General features: G+C 53.6%; 1 protein-coding gene across 14 annotated transcripts in view; it reads right to left on the bottom strand.

The window, feature by feature from the left end:
• The window catches only part of RERE (arginine-glutamic acid dipeptide repeats), a 2,107,422-nt gene that overhangs the window by 852,539 nt on the left and 1,232,829 nt on the right, over positions 1 to 22,054 (bottom strand). For all 14 annotated transcript variants that reach the window (XM_069610039.1, XM_069610046.1, XM_069610044.1 and 11 more), the window contains one exon: positions 8,749 to 8,829. In XM_069610039.1, coding sequence (XP_069466140.1) covers positions 8,749 to 8,829 — 81 coding nt within the window. The remainder of the gene's footprint in view (positions 1 to 8,748; positions 8,830 to 22,054) is intronic.

Below are 22,054 nucleotides of genomic sequence, written 5' to 3'. Positions count from 1 at the left end.
AAATCTTCCAGCTTTTCAGCAGGAATAAAGTCCTCAAACTCCGACAAACCTTTCCACATTTTCATATTCGCCCCCACTAATACCAGTTCTGCATTGGCTGGACGCAGCTGCAGGGCTGAGTTAGCGAAAATCTTCCTCCCAAGAGAATCGAGAAGCTGATCCTCTTTGGCCAGAACCTGTGTAGCCGTCGTAGAAGTGGATGACGCAGGTCTGGATTGCAACGTGGCTGCAGCCACTTCTGTGGAGGAGGGGCGGCGGACACAACGCTAAGGCCACCTCTTCCGAAGAATGGAGCCTGTAACATGCGTAAATCTTCTTGTCGACAAACAGTCCAGAGTGTGGTTTCTCCCAAACTTTACAGACCTCGTCCAAAACGTCCTTCTGCAAGAACAAGCCGGTACGCTCCGGAGGAGATAAGGTGAACGCCCCCGAAAGCACACCCTCCTGCGGAGCGGGTGCCTCAGGTACTGGAACATCCAACAGACACATGTCCAGCACCTGGTCATGAAAAGCTCTGAGAGCGGCGCTGTGCTGATCGCCCTGCACATCGTCCGACAGGTCCGGATCAGGTCGAGTCACATCCGGCACCACAATATCCTTGTCCACTGGGGACAACAGAGGCAGGAGTGGAAGAGTTGGGGGAGGCCCAGCCGGTAAAGGCGGCGTCGGCGGAGGCACAGGAATCACAGATGGGACCGTCGGCGCAGGCGGGCATATCTCCCTGAACAAGCCTCGAAAGTACTCCTTCATGGGGTCGGAACGCATCAGTTTTTGAAACGTGCCGAAAAAGGCGTCCTCCGTCGATGATTTAGGTGCAACAGAAGCAGGCCTCTCATGAGCGGAGTAATTCCAGGGGCGTAAGGGAGAGGGTTGCCAAGAGAGCCCTTCCCCACTGTCGTCTACATAAATCAAGGGCACCGAACCCGCAGGAAGCGAGATGTTGTGCGGTAGAGGCATCCGAGCGTTCCAGTCCAACTGGACGAAACGGATGTGCACAAGGAAACCGATGTTCACCTGAAAAACCACCCCCTACACCTAGGGCCGATGGTGTAGTTGTAAGGGATGTATCAAAAATGGCTGCTGTGGTCTTGGCCGGAACAGCCGCCATGTTGTCGGCACCTGAGGAGAATTGCGACACGTGTGGAAGTGAAGCAGGGGTCCCTACAGGTGGGTCAGGAGTCTTCATTTTAGCCTTAACACAAGGAACCTCGGGCGAGCCGGTACTGTGTGGCCTAGAATGTTTCTGTGACATATTAATAGCCAAACTAGCCTTCAAAGGAAGGACCTCGGCACTGCCAGCAACGAAAGGATTACGGTCCAAAACCTCACTCTGTACCCCCTCAACAGATCTGGGGTCTCCGCATGAGAGGGAACGATGAGGAACACACCTCACTGACAAGACCTAAACAGGCCTCTCAAGACTGTTGGGTCACCTTAGCCTCTAAGTGACAGGCCTCAGACCAGAGTCCGGTAAAAGTCTCTTCACGAGGGGACTCTAACTTCCGTTCGGTGTCAACAACCTCATCCGAGGTCTCAGGGCGTACCCCAGTGATTTTACGGGAAGCTCCAACCAAGGACACCTCGAAGCAATCTCCGGTACCCGATGCCTCAGTAGAACTGGGCCCACAAACAGTCCCCACAGGAGGGGCATCAGAATGTAATCTGGTGTCAATAGGCCCCTTAGGGAAGCCCTCAGAGAAAACTCTGGTACAATTCATAGGCCTGGAAGGCACCTCAGGGCTAGCCCCGGTAATAGAGCTTTTGACGCTCCTCCCGGAGCGAGAAGACCCCGGGGAGGTGTCCCCCGGCCAGGGTGCCCTAAAAACTAAAGAACTCGCCAGGCTTCTTTTTCTCGTCGATCAAAGTTTGAAAACGCGCCGGGGGAGTACATTGAAACACCTCCTTCCACTGCTCCAAACGACGTTGAAGCTCCCGGACCGAAAGGGAGTCGCAATATAAGCACGAGTCCCACCGGTGGTCCGGACCCAAACACTAAGCAAAGAGGATGGGGAAACACCCTAATGAAGCATCGCTGACAAGAACAACAATTTGGAAAGTCTAGCTGAAACGGCATAGACAGACTACCACGCGACCGCTAAGCCAGAGCAAGAGAGGAGGAACTGGAAGGAAAACATCATCCGAAGATGCAAGTGCGTCCAGTCCCGAGCAAGCAGAGAAAAGGACTGATGGGCGATGCGCTGGGCGGAGCTAAGAAGGGCAGGGTTATGGCTGCGTGCGGTACCCCGCGTAAAAAGAGAGGAAGGACACATTTTTGAAAAATGTGATGCTTTTTACAAAGTGCTCCGGTCCCGTCCCACAGGACGGAGGAATGTCCCATAAATATGGAGGAAAGGGGACGGGACGTAGGAGTATAATTAATACGTAGCAGTACACACATGCACAACAACGGGAGATGGCAAGGCTCAACATTAAGCATCTCAACAACTCAACATAAGCATCTCTTACCTGCTCAGCAGGCTCATCTTCAAGCCAACAGGTTCTCCTTCCCTGGCATCCCGGTCGACACAGTAGAATCTCGTGAAGGTGTGCGTCGACCTCCACGTAGCAGCCCTGCAGATGTCCAGCTGGGGCATACCAGACAGTAACGCCGTAGTTGCAGCGATCGCTCTGATCGAATGGGCTCTCGGACGGCCAGGCAACAGTCGGTTTGCCAACCGGTGACAATGGGTGATGCAGCCGGAGAGCCACCTGGAAATGGAACCCTTGGAGAGGGCCTTCCCTTGGTTCACAGGACCAAAGTTCACAAACAGCTGTGATGTCTTCCGAAGACTCTCTGTGCGGTCTCCACGTAGAACTTCAGCGCTCTAGTCACATCTAGCGAGTGCAAAGTCCTCTCAGCCAGCGACAAAGGCATCTGGAACAAAGCAGGTAACACCAAGGGCTCGTTTAGATGAAAGTCGGGCGGCACCTTGGGCATGAATGAGGGGTGCGTCCTCAGCACTACCCTCGTATCGTGAAATGTTAAGTTCGGAGGTTTACAGGAGAGGGCCTTGGTCTCTCCCACTCGTCGTGCGAAGGTGATGGCCACAAGAAACACTGTCTTCCAAGAAAAGAATTTCAGTGGCGCCAAATGCATAGGCTAGAACGGGGGACCCATGAGCGTAGTCAGCACCACATTGAGCTCCCACGCCGGGGCCGGAGCCTTCACCGGCAGGAACGAGCCAAAAGGTCCTTTCATGAAACCCTTGACCAGGCGGGACGACCACAGTGACGACCGCCCCAGAGTTCTGGTGTTGCGGGAGATAGCCGCCAGATGAATCTTGATGGAAGCGTGCGCCAGTCCTGCTTTGGCCAGCGACAGCAAGTACGGCAGCAACTGAGGGCCGTAATCCGTAGAGGGTTTATCTTCTGTGCACGGCACCAGACGGTAAACCTCTTCCACTTATGTCTGTAGCATTTCAGTGTAGACGAAGCCCTGGCCTTGGCAAGTACCTCCTTGCAGTCTGCCGGGATCTCGTATATTCCAAACTCTAGTGCTGCAGGAGCCAGGCCTGCAAGTTCAGCGACCCTGGGTGGTGATGCAGGATCGCTCCTCCTTCTCTGGCGAGAAGATCTGCGACCACCTGAAGCTTGACTGGAGGGGATGCTGACATGTCCAGAAGGTCCGGGTACCATATTTGTCTCGGCCACGCCAGTGCAACGGGGATCATCCTGCTCCGGGACCATCTGAGTTGATTGACTAGTCGCAGAATCAACAAAGGGAACGCATAGAGAAACCGGCCGTCCCAGAGGAAAGAGAACGCTCCCTGGCTGGAGAAACCTGCTGGTGAACCGCCGGCAATTGGTGTTTGTCGCCATCGCAAACAGATCGATGTGGGGATTGCCCCATCGTCGGAACAGAAGATCCACTTGATCCTGCCGAAGCTCTCACTCATGGTACGAGCGGAGCTCCCTGCTGAATGAGTCGGTGATTATGTTCTTCACTCCCGCCAGATAAAAATAGAATGAGGAAAATCCCCTGGGTCACGGCCAAGTGTTATAGGTCCTGTGCCTCTCTGGAGAGTGCTGGGGATCTGGTGCCCCCTGCTTCCGGATGTAGAACATTGTGGTGGTGTTGTCGGTGAAGACCCGTACCACCTTGCCTTTGAGGAACGGAAGGAAAAACTTGATATGCAACGACTTCTTCTCTGGCAGCCACAGGCCTCTTGCGTGGAGACCTCCGATGTGTGCGCCCCATCCTTCCAGGGAGGCAACTGTCGTGACCATCTCCCGATGAAGTGGGGTCTGGAAGTCCGTGCCCGCCGAGAGATGCGCGCGGACTCCCCACCACCGTATAGCTCGACGAAACGTTGCGTCAAGAGAGATCTTGTCCTTGAAGCTTCCAGACACCTTGGATCCAATGGGCGCCGAGGTACTCTTAGAGTGGCCGCATCCGCAGCGTGCACAGTCGAACGAGGTATATACAGGACGACATCATGCCGAGAAGGGATTTGACCTCACCCTTGCGATCTTCAGGGTCAACAGCCATAGCACCTTACCCAGGATGGCCGCTATCCTCTCCCCCGACGGAGACACCAGGCACAACAGAGTGTTTAGTCAAGAGCCCAGAAATAGTGCGTCTTGCAATGGCACCAAGCAAGACTTTGCACAGTTCACAGAGAACCAGTTTCATCATCAAGTGGAAGGTTTCCGCCATGTGAGCTACGGCGATCTCCCTTGATTTCGTTCCGATGAGCCAGTTGTCCAGGTAGAGGTAAACGCGGATCCCTTGCAGACGCAGCTGTGCCGCCACTGGCGCCAGGCAATTGGCGAAAACCCTTGGCGCCGACTTTAATCCAAACGGAAGGGCCTTGAACTGATAGTGCTGCCCTAGCACGTGCTGAAGGGTGACCATCCGAAACTTCTGGGATCTGATGTATTTGTTCAATCGGCGGAGGTCCAGGATGGGCCGCCAACCGCCCGTCTTCTTCTTGACGAGGAAGTACCGAGAGTACACTCTGGAGCCCCAGAGCCTCTTAGGGACGAGCTCCATCGCACCCTTCCTCAGCATGGCCCGCACCTCCAACAGAAGCTGAGGGACGTGGTTTTACTGCCTGGCCATGGGTGGTATACACAGACACTTGTTGGAATTCCAGAGTGTGCCCATGGGACAGCGTGTCCAGCACCCAACGGTCGGCGGAGATGGTCTGCCACACGCCGACGAAGTTCGCCAGCCGGCCTCCCATCGGGGTGCGCTGGTGGGGGCCCCGACGTCCCAGCCGGTTCAGTTTTGCTTTGCCGTGGAGGAGCAAACTTGGGGACCTTGGCGATGACGGCGACGACTCCGGGCTTGCTGCAGCCCCTGTAGGCCTCCTGGGTCGAAGAGAGGGACGGTTGACGGTAAGATGACGCGAAACCACCGAAGCCTTTGGAGGAACCCTGGGACTTTTCTCCTGAGGTCCGAAAGGATGGCCATCGCAGCTGAAACGTGCCCAAAGCACGCGCCGTCTTGGTATCCGCCTTGATAGCTTGAAGAGACTCGTCCACAGTCTTGCCAAACAAGTTATCCTCGTCGAAAGGCATGTCTAACACCCTCAACTGCACATCCTGGAGGAAGTTAGTGGCCTTCAACCAACCCCGTTGACGAAGGCAAACGCTGTTGCCCATCTGACAGAACCCAGTGTCGGCGACGTCCGTGGCCACCATGATGGCATGGTCCGATGCCACCTCGCCTTCCTGCAGGATATCCAGTGCTTCCGCTCGCTTGTCATCGGGCAGGAAGTCCAGGAGGGGAGCGATCTTGAACCAGAGTTGCCTGTCGTAACAAGCCACAATGGCGAGGGCGTTGGCAGCCTTGATGGTCGTCACTGCCGACGATCTGACTCGTCCCATAGCGTCCAGCTTCTTCCCCTCGCTGTCCGGGGGTCAGAGGACGTTGACGCAGATGAATCTGCGGACTTCATCCTAGCCGCCGCCGAGACCACCGAATCCGGGGAAGGCTGTGATCTCAAGCACTTGGGTGCAGAGTGAAGCACCCTGTACTTTTCCTCGCACCGGTTCCTCTTCACCGGGGCCGAGGATGAGTTCTTCATGAGGGACAGTCCCTCGTCCAAAATGTCGTCCAACAGCGGGATAGCCTGCATGGTCTTCCGCTTAGCCTCCCGGCGCTGGTACAGGAAGCCCTCCTTTTCTTCAGGAGCCAGTTGGAACAACTCCGAGGCCCTCGAGATCGTGGCATGAAACGAGCCAATCTTGTCGGACGGCGAGGCTCTGGGTGGCGGGGCGGGAGATTCACTACACTGACGTCGTCCGTACCAGGGCACATCATCGCTGTATCTGGTTCCGTCTCGTCCCTCGGTGGAGGGGAGGGAGGCGATGGATGGTAAGGAGGTGGAGGATGAACTCCTCTTCTTGTGCAGGGGTTCTCCTGATAGCCGAGGTGCCGCGGTGTCTCCCCCTGTCGACAGGGGCATCCTTGTCTGAATCTCTGAGCACAGGGTGTGCAAAGCTGAAGGAAGTCCACCGAAATGTCCGCTGGAGGCAGCGGTGGCTGCTGCGGTGGCTCCAGTGGAAGGGACAGTGGCAGTAGCAGTAGCGTAGTGTCCTCCGGATCTTGAACGCCCTGCTCCTCCTACTACAGCTAGCTCCTTCGCGGAGATGTCTGTGCCCTGCGGGATTACCGTGCCCCCCGCCCCTCTTCTCTACGGGCAGAAAAGAGGATTCCCTCCTGGCCGGCGGGAAACTCGCACTGGAGGCGGTTTCCCAACGGCCTTCACCAGGGACGCCACCACTCATTTAATGGAGGTTTTCTCCATGTGAACCCGGACCTTTACAACCTTGGTCGCGCTTGAGGCCTTCACCATGAGGGGAGGGGGTCAGTGCCACGCTCCCCTTTGGCCTTCTCCGTCGCAGCCGACTGGGACTGCTCCAGAAGTTTACCGGGGTGCTCAGACTTCCTCTTCTTCGCCGAAGGTGCCGGAGATGCTGCGCCCGCCCTGGCCGCCAAGGACCCCACCCCAACGGCGCCTCTGGTGCTCACGGACTCGTAGTGCTTTGCCTTCTATTGGGCACCCTTTGCCGGAGCACCCTCAAAGGTCTTAGAATACCGCTCGGATTTCTTCTTGCGGCTGGGTGACTGGGTCTCACCCGACTGGAGTAACTTGGTAAGCCGCTTGCGGCGGTCCTTCTTGGTTTGGGGAAACCATGTCCTTGCAGAACGCACAAGCCTCATCCATGTGCGTCTGGTCGGTATGCAGGCAGTAGAGGCACAGGAAGTGACCATCGTCCAGGAGAATGTTCCGTAGGACGCATCCAGGGCAAATCCTGAACAGAGGCGTCAAGTCTACTTTATCTTCAGCCATGTCCACGCGGCGTAGGCCTCCAAGAATCTTCTGGAATCCTCCAAGAAGGGAACTCGATGAAAAATCACCCTTGAGGGGTGTAGAAAGTTCTGCAAAACGGGTCCACGTTAGTCGGATGATGGATCGATGGAGCTTGAGGCTTGATTGACCGAAAAAATTAGAGCAAACTCTTAGAATAAAATTGCAAACGCAGGAAAAATTCGAGAGCTATAGCACGAGGACTCCCAAAACTTGAACGTGCAGTAAAAATCTGAAGATGGCTGCCAGAGGAGGAGCTTAGGTAGAGGGCACTCATTGGCTCAGAGACCAGTGATGGGTTGTTAAGAGAAAGACAGTTCAGAAGTGAAACAAACTGATTTTTTCTTTACCGAGGATTCCCAGCCTGACGATGGGGAATATTCACGAGCATGTGAATCCATGCCAGACCCCATACTGAAGAAGTGTGATTACAATGAAGATTTGCTGTGGAATTGCAACCTAAAGACCTCAATCACGTCTATACCAGTTCAACATTGTAATTTGAAAATAAAATGTGTATAATTCGGTATAACCGCCTAGGTGCTTTCTTCGGTTATCTGCTTAGAATAACAGTACTTCACTGCCAGACTTTTTTGCCTAAGCCACTACCATTAAAGAGTCTGGTGTGTTCCTTTTTGTGAGAAATAGTGTTGCGCCTTTAGGTAAATTAGATCTGCAGCCCTCTGAGGGATGTCCAAAAATATTCCCAACATCACCGATGATGGCATTAAATGTACAGTACTCTCACATGCCTACATGTTCTGCTGTCTCATGTTCAGTTATCCTTGGAATTCGAAAAATACATATTTTAACACTATCTTTTTTAGTGGGTATGCTGTTTTTAGCATAGGGCTCTTATCTTTGTAATATTTTTAACCTGTCTTATCCATTTAGATCTATGAAAAGCCTTTGTTGGCTGTATGCATATGTATGAAATAAATCCATAAAAAAATTATTTTAAGTGGCACCATGACACAATGCAAAACAAAGAAACATTTGACAGGGAATTCAGAGATTGAAAAGACACATCTCTGGTACACCTTCACATCTATGTCCTCTTTTGCTCCTTGCCCTCACAGATAACTTGGCACAATTGTTTAAAGACTCATCATGAAGACTGTTACCCAAAATAATTGACTGCCTCCTTAATGGTACGCATTTGCGGGAAAAGGACTCCTCTTCAGGACAGTCAACCATTTCCCGCTTAGCACTACCCCTCGGGTCATTCAGCAATGTTATAAGCAGATTCATCTAATTTACCATGAGTTGGGCAGGAATCGGTTATTGCCATGATACCCAACGGTAATCTTAGTTTACACGATAAATGACAATCTTAATACGCTCTTGGTAGGCAGTGCCTCTTTGGAGTGAGTAATCCCTTAGTTTGGTAGGGACCCTTCCAAACTTGCACTCATCACCCTTGTCTTACCGTGTCCTTTGTGGGGAGCAACTCCTTTCGGATTCGGAAGAAGTTCTTGCCATACTGTCGTAGACCTTTGATGAATCGTTTCTGGGAAGATAAACAGAAGTAAGTCAGAGAAGCAGAGAGCAATGGGCACATCAGTTAGTGGTCCCACAAATCAGGCACTGTGATGTACAATGAACACATTACATAATAGGACAAAGGTGAAGAATTAGTACATTAAAATAACTGAACAATGATGAAACATAGGCCATTAAAGAAATAGGAGGTTGACCAATACCAAGAAATGACAGGGGAGATGTGTTAGGGTAGCCCAAATACAGTGGACCAATGTTGGTGGATGAGCATTCATATATATATATATATATCACATACATATACACACACACACACTTTTGGGTTCTAAAAGAAGCACTATGTAAGTTGACAAATCAAAACTGATCAGGCAAGTTGGACTGTAATGCACCAATATTTATGGCTTGTGGGGCATGGTGATTGGGTGGACCAAGAGGAGGGTAAGATGTGCAATGTGTCACAGAAGAGGACTATACACTAGCCATACCCCACAAAAGCAGTATGTAATGGAGGATTGCAGGCAACAAAAGTGGCGGTAGAAATGATAAGTTACTCAACGTAGTGACTAATGTACTCTTAGTTCCCTTGCCTCCATACTGCATGGACGTCCCTACCAAGGGTCGGGAGACAACCTTTTTCACCAGAAAAAAACCTTCTTCCCCTTTAAATTTAGAGGCGCATGCGGGGGTGCAGCTCAGGGAGCATGCGTGCCCTCACTCTGCCCTCCGGTGCCACACCTCAGTCCCCCCCCCCCGACACGTCGACAATAGATTTAACATTGCCTAATGACTCCAGCATTATTAGGGGGGGGGGGAGGTTGGTGGGATGTATGGAGGTGTTAGGCACTACAGTGATTAACTTCTACTTACTCTTACGTCCCATCCCTTTTCCTCCATACTGCATGGGCGATTACAACTGAATGTTGCCCCAGGGTGGAGAGGAGACCCTCTTAAAGCAAATAGGTTCCTGAGAACCACCTGTCCGAAAGCCGCACCAGATCTAGAGCCGGCATTCAAACAGTAATGCTTGCAGAAAGCCGAGGGAGTGGCCCAAATGGCCGCCCTGCTTATGACTTGCCAGAGTTCATGGCGCTGGAATGCGATGGCCGTTGCCTTGGCCCGACTGCGTGGGCGTGCATGTTGGCAGGAACCGGCTTGTGTTGGCCCTCGTATGCTTCCTTGAAGGCTGAGACCATCCAGTGGGATATGGCCGATGCCTGATAGCCTGGTCTTGAGCCTCCGAAAGTGACAAACGGGGCATCCGATTTGCGGAAGCCCTTGGTCCTGTCCAAGTAAAATTTCAGGGCACGCCTGATATCCAGCAGTGCAGCACTCTCTGTGCTTCGTCCTTGGGATCAGCAAAGAACGTAGGTAGGGTTATTTCCTCGTTCAAGTGGAAAGCAGACGGCACCGTGGGCAGAAATGCCGGGTGTGTCCATAGGACTACTTTGTCCCTGTGAAAGTTAGTGTATGGTTCCGAGGCGACCAGCGCCTGTATTTCGCTGACTCTACGAGCTGAGGTGAGGCAGACTAGCAAGGCCGTTTTGATGATGTCGCCATGTCGCAGACGCCATTGGCTGAAACGGTTTGTGCGATAGAGCGCCCAAGACTATGTTGAGGTCCCACAAAGGGAGCGGCCTCTTGACGGGCGGGTAGAGCCTTGCGAGCCCCGTCAAATGTTTGACGATAGTGTTGGAGGAGAAGAACCCCTCCTCTGAGTTCCTTTAAGTCCAGATGGCTGTGAGGTATGTACGGCAGGTGTCCAACTGCACACCAGAGTGGGCGAGGTGCGTCGAGAAGGAGAGCATGTCATCCAAAGCACTTGCCAGGGGGTCTTTTTCCTTAGAGTCTGCCCAGTGGCAGAATCTGGTCCATTTAATTTTGTAATGGGCCCTGGTAGCCTTGCTCCTGGCACCCTGTATGATTTCCAGATTAGCCTGTGAGAGGCTGAGATGCTGCAGCATTACCTGCTCAGCTACCACACTGAGGGCTAGTTTCTGTGGCGCGGGGTGTATGACCCTGCCCCCCTGCTGCGCCAGAAGATGCGCTAGGCCAGTTGGGAGGTGAATCGGAAGCATCTCCGAGAGGCTGAGCAGCTCCGAAAACCATGGCCTGGCCGGCCACAATGAAGCTATTAGAATGATGTTGAGTTGGCGAGACTCATTGATCTTGCAAATCACTCTCTGAATCAGCAGAGGGGGTGGAAGGCGTAAGCCAGATTTGCGCCTCCTTCCCTGGCAAGAAGATCCGCAATCACTGGCAGCTTGACTGGAGGGGAAGCCGACATGCTGAGAAGGTCCGAGTACCAGATCTGCCTCAGCCACAATGCTGCGACAAGGATCATCCTGTATCGGCACCTTCTGAGTTGATTGATGACTCGAAGTAGTAAAGGCAACGGAGGGAATGCATACAGAAACATATAGAGTCCCCCAGCAGCTTTGCTGGATTTGAAGGGTTTATTTTTTTTTCTCCTGCTAAGAGTGAAACCCTTTTTTCGCACTCTTGGACAGATTGCTAGTGTATGTTTTAAGCTATCTTGTGTGCTTATGGTCTATGGGGTTTTTCTCACCCTCATAGGAATCATCTTTTTAACATGCGTGGTACACAGCACCCTCTGTGCCGAATCACAGGGGTGTCATAGCGACCCCCAAACATAGACTCCATACCCTGGGACTGACTACTGTCTCCCAGGGCATGTAAAGTCCCCATTGACTTTATTAGTCAATACTTATCCTACTATGGAAGTACTGGAAATGCTGGACCCTCGCATAGGCACCTTTTTTTAACCATCCGTGGCCTGCATGCATTTTTTATTGCCTTTTTTAATGTTTATTTCTATAACACCACACGCATTGCACCTGGCATAACTTGATCGAGACCTTGCACGCATCACCTGTTCTCACGTGCACCCTGGTACTCGCTATGCCCTGAGGCCCAGTATCTTAGTCTCCATTGTCTATCTCTCCGCAGCCTTACACCCCCGCGATGGAAACTACTTGAGGGCCCAAAACACCTGTGTAGCATTTTCTCCTCTGGCAGCCACAGGCCTCTGTCGTGAAGACGTCCGGTGTGGGCTCCCCATCCCTTCCAGGGAAGCGTCCGTCGTGACTGTCTCCTGGTACGGGGGGCTTTGGAAGTCTGTGCTTCCAGCTATGTTGGAGCGCACGCTTCACCACCTTATCGCTCGACGGAACTCATAGTTGAGCGCGATCCTGTCCTGGAAGCCTCCAGACACCTGGACCCAACGGGCATCGAGTAACTCCTGTAGAGGGTGCATCCGCAACCTGCAGAGCCGAATTAGGTATATGCATGACAACATCATGCTGAGTAGCCACTTGATGGTACTCACCGAGGCGACCCTCAGTGCCAACAGCCATTGCACTTTGCCTAGGACGGCCGATATCCTCTCCTCAGACGGTGGCACCAGGCAGACCACCATGTTGAGTCTGGATTCCAGAAACAGTGGGTCCTGTGAGGGAGTCAAGCAGGACTTTGCATAGTTCACCGAGAACCACAGTTCTGTCAGCTGGCTGGACGGTCTTCGCAGTGTGGTCGACGGCGATGTCCCTTGATCTGGCCCGGATGAGCCAGTCGTCCAGGTAAGGATACACGTGGATCCCTTGCAGTCGTAGATGGGCCGCCACCGGAGCCGGGTACTTGGTGAAGACTCTGGGCGCAGACTTCATTTCGAAGTGAAGAGCCCTGAACCGGTGATGCTTCGCTTGAAGGACAAAGCGCAGAAACTTGCAGTGTCCTTTGTGCATGGCGACATGGACGTATGCGCCCTCTAGATCCAATGATGACAGAAAGTCTCCCTCCCCCAGCGGGCCGAGCACGTGTTGCAGCATGACCATCCTGAACTTCTGGGACTTGATGTACTGGTTTAGTCGTAAGTCGAGAATGCGCCTCCATCCCCAGGTCTTCTTTCGTACGAGGAAGTACCTTGAGTAAACTCCAGAACCCCAGAAATGCTTCGGAACCAGCTCTATCACCCCTTTCTTTAACATTGCACGAACCTACAGCAGCAGCTAAGGGATGTGGTTTTCCTGCCAGGCCAGCAGTGGTAATCGAGGACACTTTGGTTGGAACTCTAGTGTGTGTCTGTGGGCGAGAGCGTCCAACACCCAACAGTCGGTGGAGATGGTCTCCCACACGCTGACAAAGTTCACCAGTCGGCCTCCCACCAGGGTGCAGCGGTGGGAGCCAGACGTCTTGGCCAGTTCAGTCCTGCTTGGAGTCGGGACGCCGCACTGGGTGCCCCGATGATGGTGGCGGCCACCACTGAAGGCCTTGGGGCAACCCCTGTTGGCTTCCAGTGTCGCGGGAGCAGGAGGGTTGGCGGTAGGAGGATTAGCCCCCCCCCCCGAACCGTCCCCCGAAACCCTTTGCAGATCTGCCAGACTTCGTTCCGGATGAACGAAAGGACGGCCAGTATTGCTGCAGAGTGCCCAAGGCACGGTTCGTTTCCATGTCGGCCTTAATGGCCAGGAGGGATTCGCTGACGGTTTTTCCCGAACAGGTTGTCTCCGAACGGTGTGTCCAGTACCCTCACCTGGACCTCCTGTCTGAAGTTGCTGGCCTTGAACCAGCCACGACGGCAAAGACAAACCCCATTGCCCATCTGGCGGAAGCCCGTGTCCGCGATTTCCAGTGCCACTGTGATGGCTTGGTTTGACGCCACCTTGCCTCCCTGGATTATCTCCAAAGCCTCGACCCGTTTGTCATGGGGGAGGAAATCCAGGAGTGGTCCTGGATCCAAAGCTCCTGGTCCTATCTGGCCACGATTGCCAAAGCGTTGGCCGCTTTCACCCTCGCCAATGGGATTAACTTCCTACCCATGGAATCCAGTTTCTTCCCCTTGTTGTCCGGGGGTACGGATGAAGATGACTTAACTTGACTACGTCTTCCTGGCGGCAGCCAAGACCACTGAATCCGGCAATGGTTGAGATCGGAGATATTTGGGCACAGACTCTGGCACACAGTACTTTTTCTCAAGCCAGTCTCTTTTAGCTGGAGCTGAAGCAACATTCTTCAGTAACGCTAGCCCCTCATCCCAGACGCCATCCAGGAGTGGCACTGATAGGATTGTCTTCCTCTTTGCCTCCCGGCATTGGTACAGGAAGCCATCCTTTTCCTCCGGGGTGAGGCCTGGTAAATCATGAAAGGATCCCACCTTGTCCGGTGGAGAGGCTGGAGAGGCTCTCAGTGCTGGTGATGCAGGGTCTCCCAGTCCTGCGTCATTGTACGTATCCATCGTCATGTTCATCCCCGCCCCCCCCCTTGGGTGAGGCAGGGCAGCAACGGTTGCAATGGAGGTATAAGGTGTCTCCTCTTCTTCGCCGGTGCCCCCTGGTGTCAATGGGGTCACCTGCGGTGCCGCTGGTGCTGGTTGGGTCGTCAGCAACCTCCACTGAATCTCTGACACCAACATGTGGAGCATCAAGAAGATTGTGTGACCAATCTCTAGGGGGAACTTGTGGAGGAGGATCAATGGGCCCCGCGCAAATGTCATCGTCCCCGTGGTTATCTACGTTATCGACGTTGTCGCTGCCAAATCCTTGGCATTCCCCTCGTCGTTTTTGTCATCACCGTGGACGGAAAGTCTCTCCTCCTAGTTGGATGAATAAATGTCAGTGCCCAGGAGTTCTTCTGCCCCCCTTTTCCCTTTCTTTGAGTCCTGACCGTTCAATCTTGGACTGAGGTCCGGCATCCTTCTCTGGGGTCTTCACAATTGGCTTGAACGAAGACTCTCTCCTGGCCAGGAGAGAGATTCTGGCTGTTGCTGGTGCCCCCCGGTCGGGGTCGGACGTTTTTATCTCAGAAAGGGATGCCACCATCATTTCGATCGGTGATTTGGCCTGGCCTACTTGTGACTTCACAGGCAGGTTGGCCATCTTGGCCTTCTCTTTCACAGGAAGCTTGGAGGCCTTGTCTAGCTTGGCCTTCACTATCACAGGCAGTTCAGACACCTTACCCTTTTCCCGCAGCTTCCCAGGGGTGGCCGACTTCCTTTTGGACGAAGAACTGGAGCAGTGGCTGGAGATGGAGGTAGATGTTGATGACAAACGCGCCCTGTTCATCGCGGGACCCGCAGCAACGGCGACCCATACGGAAGCAGACTTGCGGTGCTTGGCCTTGTGTTGGGCACCACGGATGGAACGCCCTCAAAGGACCTAGAAGCCCACTCAGGTTGGCTGGATCCGGAAGAGGCATGCCCCTGAGAAGCACCCGGCCTTGTCTTGGAGAGACGCCGCCAAACGGATATGTTGATCCTTCATGGTGTGCTTGGTGAAACCACGCCAGATCTCACAATCTTCTTCTTTATGTGCCAGTTTAGACAATACAGGCATCGGAAATGCTTGTCATCCGAATAAACACTACGCAAACCGCAGCTGATGCATATAGATTGAAGAGGGAAGCTTCTTTGGCCTTCTCCGACATGACCCTGCACGGTGTAGGCCTGAAGAAATTCTGGAAGCTTCCAAGAACAACACTCAACGATTTCTGCTTTTGAGAGGAGATGCAAGATGCTGAAAAAAGGGTCCCCGTTAATCGGACAAATAAGCGATGGACCGAAGGGCTTGATTGCCTGAAAAATACAACATGCATTACTTACCGTAATAGCATTTCTGATGATTGGATCTGCTTAGATTCACATGCTGTGCATATGGTCCGACATCCAGTGGTATCTTCGGAGTATTGCATCTTGTCTTTCGGGGACCGAAAGGGGACGTCGGCTTAGGCGTGTCTGTAACACTATCCCTATCGTGACGTGTGCAGTACCCAAAATCCCTCATGCGCCGAGGTCCCTCCGATTGTATTTTTTCTGCCATGAGGGAGCCCAAGGCTATAGTGAGGGAGTAAATAAAGAGAGAAAGTACTAAGACATCTATGTTCCTTCCACCCCGAGCGGGGCGGTAGGGAGGGCGCATGTGAATCTAAGCAGATACAATCATCAGAAATGCTATTACGGTAAGTAATGCATGTCTTCTGATGTTTGTTAATCTGCTTAGAATCACATGCTGTGCAAAGACTAGCGAGCAGTACCCGGAGTTGGAGGTGGGTTGTGAGAAGGAACAGTAGAGAAAAGATGTCTTAGTACTGCTTGTCCCACCTGAGAATCATACCTAGAATGAGTGTCTAGGGAATAGTGTTTTGTAAAGGTGTATACAGAACTCCAGGTTGCAGCTTTGCAAATGGACTCAAGAGGAACATTTGCAATGAATGCTATGGATGCCCGAGTGCCCCCAGTAGAGTGTGCTCTAGGCTTGAAGGGCAGTTCTCTCTTAGCAAGAGTGTAACATGGTGTGATGTATTTGACAATCCACCTTGAGATAGCTGATTTAGAGACAGGATCCCCTTCTCTCCACTGAAACAAAGAATTGTTTAGTCTTCCTTGGTGGTTTAGTTCTTTCCAAATAAAACATGACTGCCCTGCGCACATCTAGTGTGTGAAGGCTCCTTTCGGCCATGTTAGTAGGGTTCTGGAAGAATGTGGGTAGTTCGATTGATTGGTTCACATGGAACTTCGAGATGAATTTAGGTGCAAACCTGGGATGTGTGCGCAGAACTACCTTATCTTTGTGGACTGTAACAAAGGGGTCTAGAACAGAAAGAGCCTGTAGTTCGCTAACCCTTCTGATAGAAGTGATATCCACTAGGAGAACAAGTTACTTTCTTACCTGGTAACTTTCTTTCGATGGGATGGTCCGGCGACGTATTCCATATCTATGACATGTAATCACCACAGCTGTGCTCCTTCGGAAACTTTTTTCGGCGTCTGCGTCCTGCGTCGATGACGTCGATGCGCCGTCGTCGAGGACCTCCTCCGACGTCATCGATGTGATAAGTAGGACGCACGACGCCCGTAGCCTCAGTTGTAGTATTTTCCCCCAGAACGTGTGACATTAGTCAACTGCCAGTCAGACACAAAGCCTTGCGGAACGTAAGCTGCAATTGCAAAAGAAATTCTGCAGTGGGGAAGGCAGGGCGGGAGCGATATGGAATACGTCGTCGGACCATCCCATCGAAAGAACGTTACCAGGTAAGAAAGTAACTTGTTCTTCAAGGGGATTGGGTCCTCCGACGTATACCATATCTATGACAGACTCCTAAAGCAGTACCAGAGCAAGGAGGAGGGAAAGAATTTAGAATCAAAATTTAGAATAGCCAATCAAATAGCAGAGCAAAGGACTGCCTTGCCAAAGGCCAGATCCTGTGCTCGGATGGAATCAAGGGAATAGTGACGTACAAATGTATGTACTGAAGCCCAGGTGGCTGCATCACAGATGTTGCGAATAGGAACACCCCTCTGCAGGGCAGTAGATGCAGCCATACCCCTGGTAGAATGGGCCCGCAAGCCAGCGGGTCCTTACCCGCCAAGCGGTAGCACTCCGAGATGGCCAAAATAATCCAGCGAGACAAAGTCTGTCTCGTCACAGCTTGCCCTAAACGCTTTCCAGCGTAACCAATAAAGAGTTGATCGTCCACTCTGACCCGGGACATGCGTGAAACATAAAAGCTTAAAGCTCTCCTAGGATCAAGCCTATGGAGCCTCTCCTCTTCCTTACCAGGATGCGGAGGAGGATAGAATGCCGGAAGAACAACCTTCTGGGCCAAATGAAATTCCGTCACTACCTTCGGAAGAAAAGAAGGACGAACTCCAAGGACAACCCTGTCCTTGTGAAATACAGTGAAGGGTGGCTTAACTGAAAGTGCCTGTAACTCACTCACTCTGCGAGCGGAAGTAACCGCAACTAAAAACACAGTTTTCAGAGTTAACAGCCTCAAAGGGCAAGAATGTAAAGGCTCAAACGGAGCACCCATAAGAAACTTAAGAACAAGGTTTAAATCCCAACCGGGCACCAGGAAAGGTGACGGAGGGAACACATTAGTGAGCCCTTTCAGAAACTGTGAAATTAAAGGGATTTTAAAGTAAGAACACTCTTCAGACGAGCGCTTGAAGATGGACAGCGCCGCCAGGTAACCTTTAATGGTACCCACTTGCAAGCCCCTGTGGGCCAAAGAAAGTAAAAAGGACAGAACCATGGCGATGTCACATGCAAAAGGATCCACATTCTGAACTCGGCACCAGTCGCAGAACTTACGCCAACGGCAACGGTACAGAGACTTTGTTGCTGGCCTTCGGGCCGAAAGCAACACCTCCATCACGTCCTCAGGGAGGTCCCAATCCATATACCTCAACCTTTCAGAAGCCAAGCGTGAAGGTTGAGGGATCTGACATCTGGATGGAGAACCTGACCCCCCTCCCGTGAGAGCAGATCGTCTCGGTAGGGAAGACGACGCGGAGGGCAGATGGACAAGTCGAGAAGGTCCGGGTACCACGTCCTCCGAGCCCACGCCGGAGCAATGAGGATCATCCGGGAACCGAACTTCCGTAACCTCCGCAGCACTTGCGGGATGACGGGGACTGGAGGAAACGCGTACAGCAGCGGGAACGACCACTCCACCACGAACGCGTCTCCCAAGGCTCCTTTTGGAGGAAATTCCCGCGAGCAAAACCTTTCGCACTTGCGGTTGACACTGGAGGCGAAGAGATCCACTTGAGGGGTCCCCCAAAGGGCGAAGATCTCCAGGAGAATCTCCTGAGCCAACTCCCACTCGTGAGAGATCGTGCTCTGCCTGCTCAGAGCGTCCGCCGTCACGTTTTCGTCTCCGGCCAGATGAACTGCCGAGATCGAAACTTCTTGCTGGATGGCCCAGAACTCGAGCTGCATCGCCTCCCTGCACAGAGGAAGTGACCCTGCCCCCCCTTTTTGTTGAGGTAGTGCATGGCCCCTGTGTTGTCCGTCAGGATCAGGACACTCTTTCCTCACACAGTCGACAGAAAAGCCTTCAGGGCTAGCCTGACGGCCCTCAGCTCCAACAGATTGATATGGAGTCTGGAATCCGACAGAGACCAACGACCGCTGACTGTCAGCCCGTTGGCATGAGCTCCCCAACGCGTGAGGGATGCATCCGTCACGATCGTCACCTCCGGCCAGGGAAGCCAAAAAGGAGCCCCCTTCATCAAGTTGCCTTCGACGGCCCCCCACAGAAGGTCCCGGGCGGCACCTGAACCGGGTCCGACATCCTGCCGGAGCACTGCGACCATTGCGTCTTGAGCGCCCACTGCAGAGATCTCATCCGCAGGCGAGCCTCTGGCACCAGAAGAATGCAGGATGCCATGAGGCCGAGCAGCCTCAAGAACTCGAACGCTGGGAGCGTCTGGGCATGCTGAAACTTGTGCACCATCTGCTGAATGTGAAGAGCCCTCACCTGGGGAAGTGTCGAGCACTGCTCCGATGTACTGCAGCCGCTGTGTTGGCGTCAAATGGGACTTATTTAAATTGAGGGAGAAGCCCAGCCTGTGAAGGGAGTGGCAGGTGACGGACAGATGATCCAGGACTTGCTCGGGAGAGCTCCCCCTGATCAACCAATCGTCCAGGTAGGGGTAGACGTGAATCCCCCCTTGCCTGAGATGCGCTGCCACCACCACCATGAGCTTGGTGAAAACCCTCAGGGCGGAGGTCAATCCGAACGGCAGGACCCGAAACTGAAAGTGCGAGTCGCCAACCGCGAACCTCAGGTACTTCTTGTGCTTGGGATGGATCGGCACATGGAAGTAAGCATCCTTGAGGTCGAGTGACGCCAACCAGTCCTGAAGCTGAAGGGCCTGGAGGACTTGAGAAAGAGTAACCATCTTGAACTTGTCCTTCCTGGGGAGTTTGTTCAAACCGCGCAAGTCCATGATGGGTCTCAATCCCCCGTCTTTCTTCGAAATCAAAAAATAAGGGGAATACCATCCCATGTTCCTCTCCGCTACAGGCATCAGTTCTATGGCGCCTTTCTACAGCAGGGCTTGAATTTCCTGCGCAAGGAGCGGATCCGGACTCTGCAAAGAGAGGTTCCCCGGTGGATTGTCGCGAGGCCTGTGCCGAAAGGGAAGACAGTAGCCGTGGATTATGATCTCCAGAACCCACACATCTGAAGTAATGGCTTGCCACTCTACAAGATGCTGCGCCAGCCTTCCCCCAACCAGCGCACCATGGGACATGGCCTCATGACTGAGTGGGAGCGGCCGCGGCGTTACCTGAGGGCAAAGAGGCAACTGCCCGAGCGGCCTTGGCACCACGGGTACCCTGTCGTCCACCTCTGGTACCCCTGCGTTGGCCTCTTTGACTGCCAGCTCCCCTCGCTTTACTGAAGGACGAGTAATAGCAAAAGGAACCACCCCTCCACTGCTGTCCCCTAGGACGAAAAGGCGGAGGTTGGCGAATTGCAGCGCCCAACGACTTCGCTGCAGCTTTCGAGGTCTGCAACCTCTCAAGGCCTTGCTGCCAAAAAGGTGTTCACCGTCAAAGGGCATGTTGAGGAGCCGAGACTGCACATCAGGAGCAAACCCCGACTTCCGAAACCACGCAAACCTGCGTATCACGGTGCTCGCCGCCAAGAACCTACTGACGCATTCAGCTAAGTCCAAACCTGACTGAACGGACTCACACATGGCATCCTTACCATCCTGGACCATAGCAAGGAAACCATCCCGTTCGTCCCCTTCGGGAATATGTTCAGCCGCTAACGCAACACAGTTCCACAGAGTGTGTGTGAAACGAGACAAGGCACAAATGGAGTTGGCCGCCTGAAGCGCCATACCACCAGAAGAAAACACTTTCTTCGCCCAGCCATCAAACCGTTTGTCGTCCCTATCAGGAGGGATGGTAGGGTACGACGCCTGCTTTGCCGGGGCCGTGGCCGTCTGCACCACCAAACTCTCCGGAGTAGGGTGCCTGGTCAAGTAGCAGGGGTCGCTACTGGCTGGACGGTATTTTCGCGACAAGGATCTGCCCACCGCCGGGAGACTCTCCGGAGCAGTCCAAGCCGCCGCCACCCTTCTCTGTAAAGCCATATGGAACGGCAGTACCGGATCAGTTGGGGGACCAACATCAAGGATGTCCGTCAGATCATCCTGCACAAACTCCCCTGGGGGAGCAGACCATCCCAAGTACTCAGAAACCCTAGCCATAAGGCGCCGGTACGAGGAATCGGCATGAGAGCCAGGCTCAGGGCTACAAAACTCCACCTCCGGAGAGGTGTCCAGTCCACTGGCATCATGCAGTGACTGTCTCAAATCTTCAAACTGACTATGGCCCGAGACAATTTCATCTGGAACCTGACTAGGAACCAGGCCATCAGAATCCTCATCTGCCTCTGAAATATAGTCCAGGTGGCGAAAAGAAGGCACCCGAGAGTGCTTGCTCTTAACCAGAGCCTTCCTAGGGGATTCTCCCGTGCCACGGGGTACCTCCGACACGAAAGGCGTCGATGGCATCGAGCAAATCGGCACCGGCGTCGAGAGAACCGGCATCGGTGCCGAGAGGATCGGCGTCGAGGAAATCGGCGTCAATGTCAGATGCAGCGCCTCCAGCAACGGAGGCGTCGACATAGCCCTCGAAGCCGGAGCCCCGAGCGTGTCCCTCGACGACCTGAGCGTCGACGGCTTCGACGACTTCCTCGGAGCCGGAGCCTCGAGAAAGCCTGTCGACGCCCTCGACGCCTCAGACGTCGATGTCTTCCTCGAAGACCTCACAGGTGCATGCGGTCTCAAATTCGTCGAGGACCGGGACCTGGAACTGGTACGTCGAGAACGAGTCTCCTTGTCCGAACGGGACCTCTCCCGTGACTCGTGCCGACCACTCTTGCGAGCGGTGTCTCTCGACCTCTCACGACCGACCCCACTCGGGGGCGCGGACGGCATAGAACCCTGCGACTCAAGAATCGCCAGCATTTTGTTCCCGAAGGAAGCCCATTCCTCCGGCGTCGCACGGCTGGTGGGGTAAGCGACGTGCCGGGCAGAGTCCTCCGAAGAGGACCTGGAAGACGACCGGTGTCGGCGCTTCCGAGAATGCCTCGAAGAGGCTGAGGAGTGGCGAGACCGACTCCTAGAAGGAGACCCACAAGATCTCCGACGATGACGCGGAGAGTCACCCCTCGAATCATCCGTCGAAAGCCCCGCAGACTTCGACTTCCTGGGCTTGGACACCCGACCTACCGACAACTTCTTCTTACGTTCGCGTAAGGCTTTGGACGTGAGCGACTGGCAGTCGATACAGTCATCCGTGTCATGGGCCTCCCCGAGGCACCAGAGGCAGGCGCCGTGCGAGTCCGTCACCGACATCTTGGACCCACACTCCACGCACTTCTTGAAACCCGGACGCGGGGTCGAAGACGAAGTAGAA

The sequence above is a fragment of the Ambystoma mexicanum genome, chromosome 8 (assembly GCF_040938575.1).
Source record: "Ambystoma mexicanum isolate Mex_15411 chromosome 8, UKY_AmexF1_1, whole genome shotgun sequence".
Taxonomy (NCBI): Eukaryota; Metazoa; Chordata; class Amphibia; order Caudata; family Ambystomatidae; genus Ambystoma; species Ambystoma mexicanum.
The sequence above is the reverse complement of the archived record's forward strand: the minus strand, read 5'-3'. Positions and strand labels throughout refer to the sequence as shown.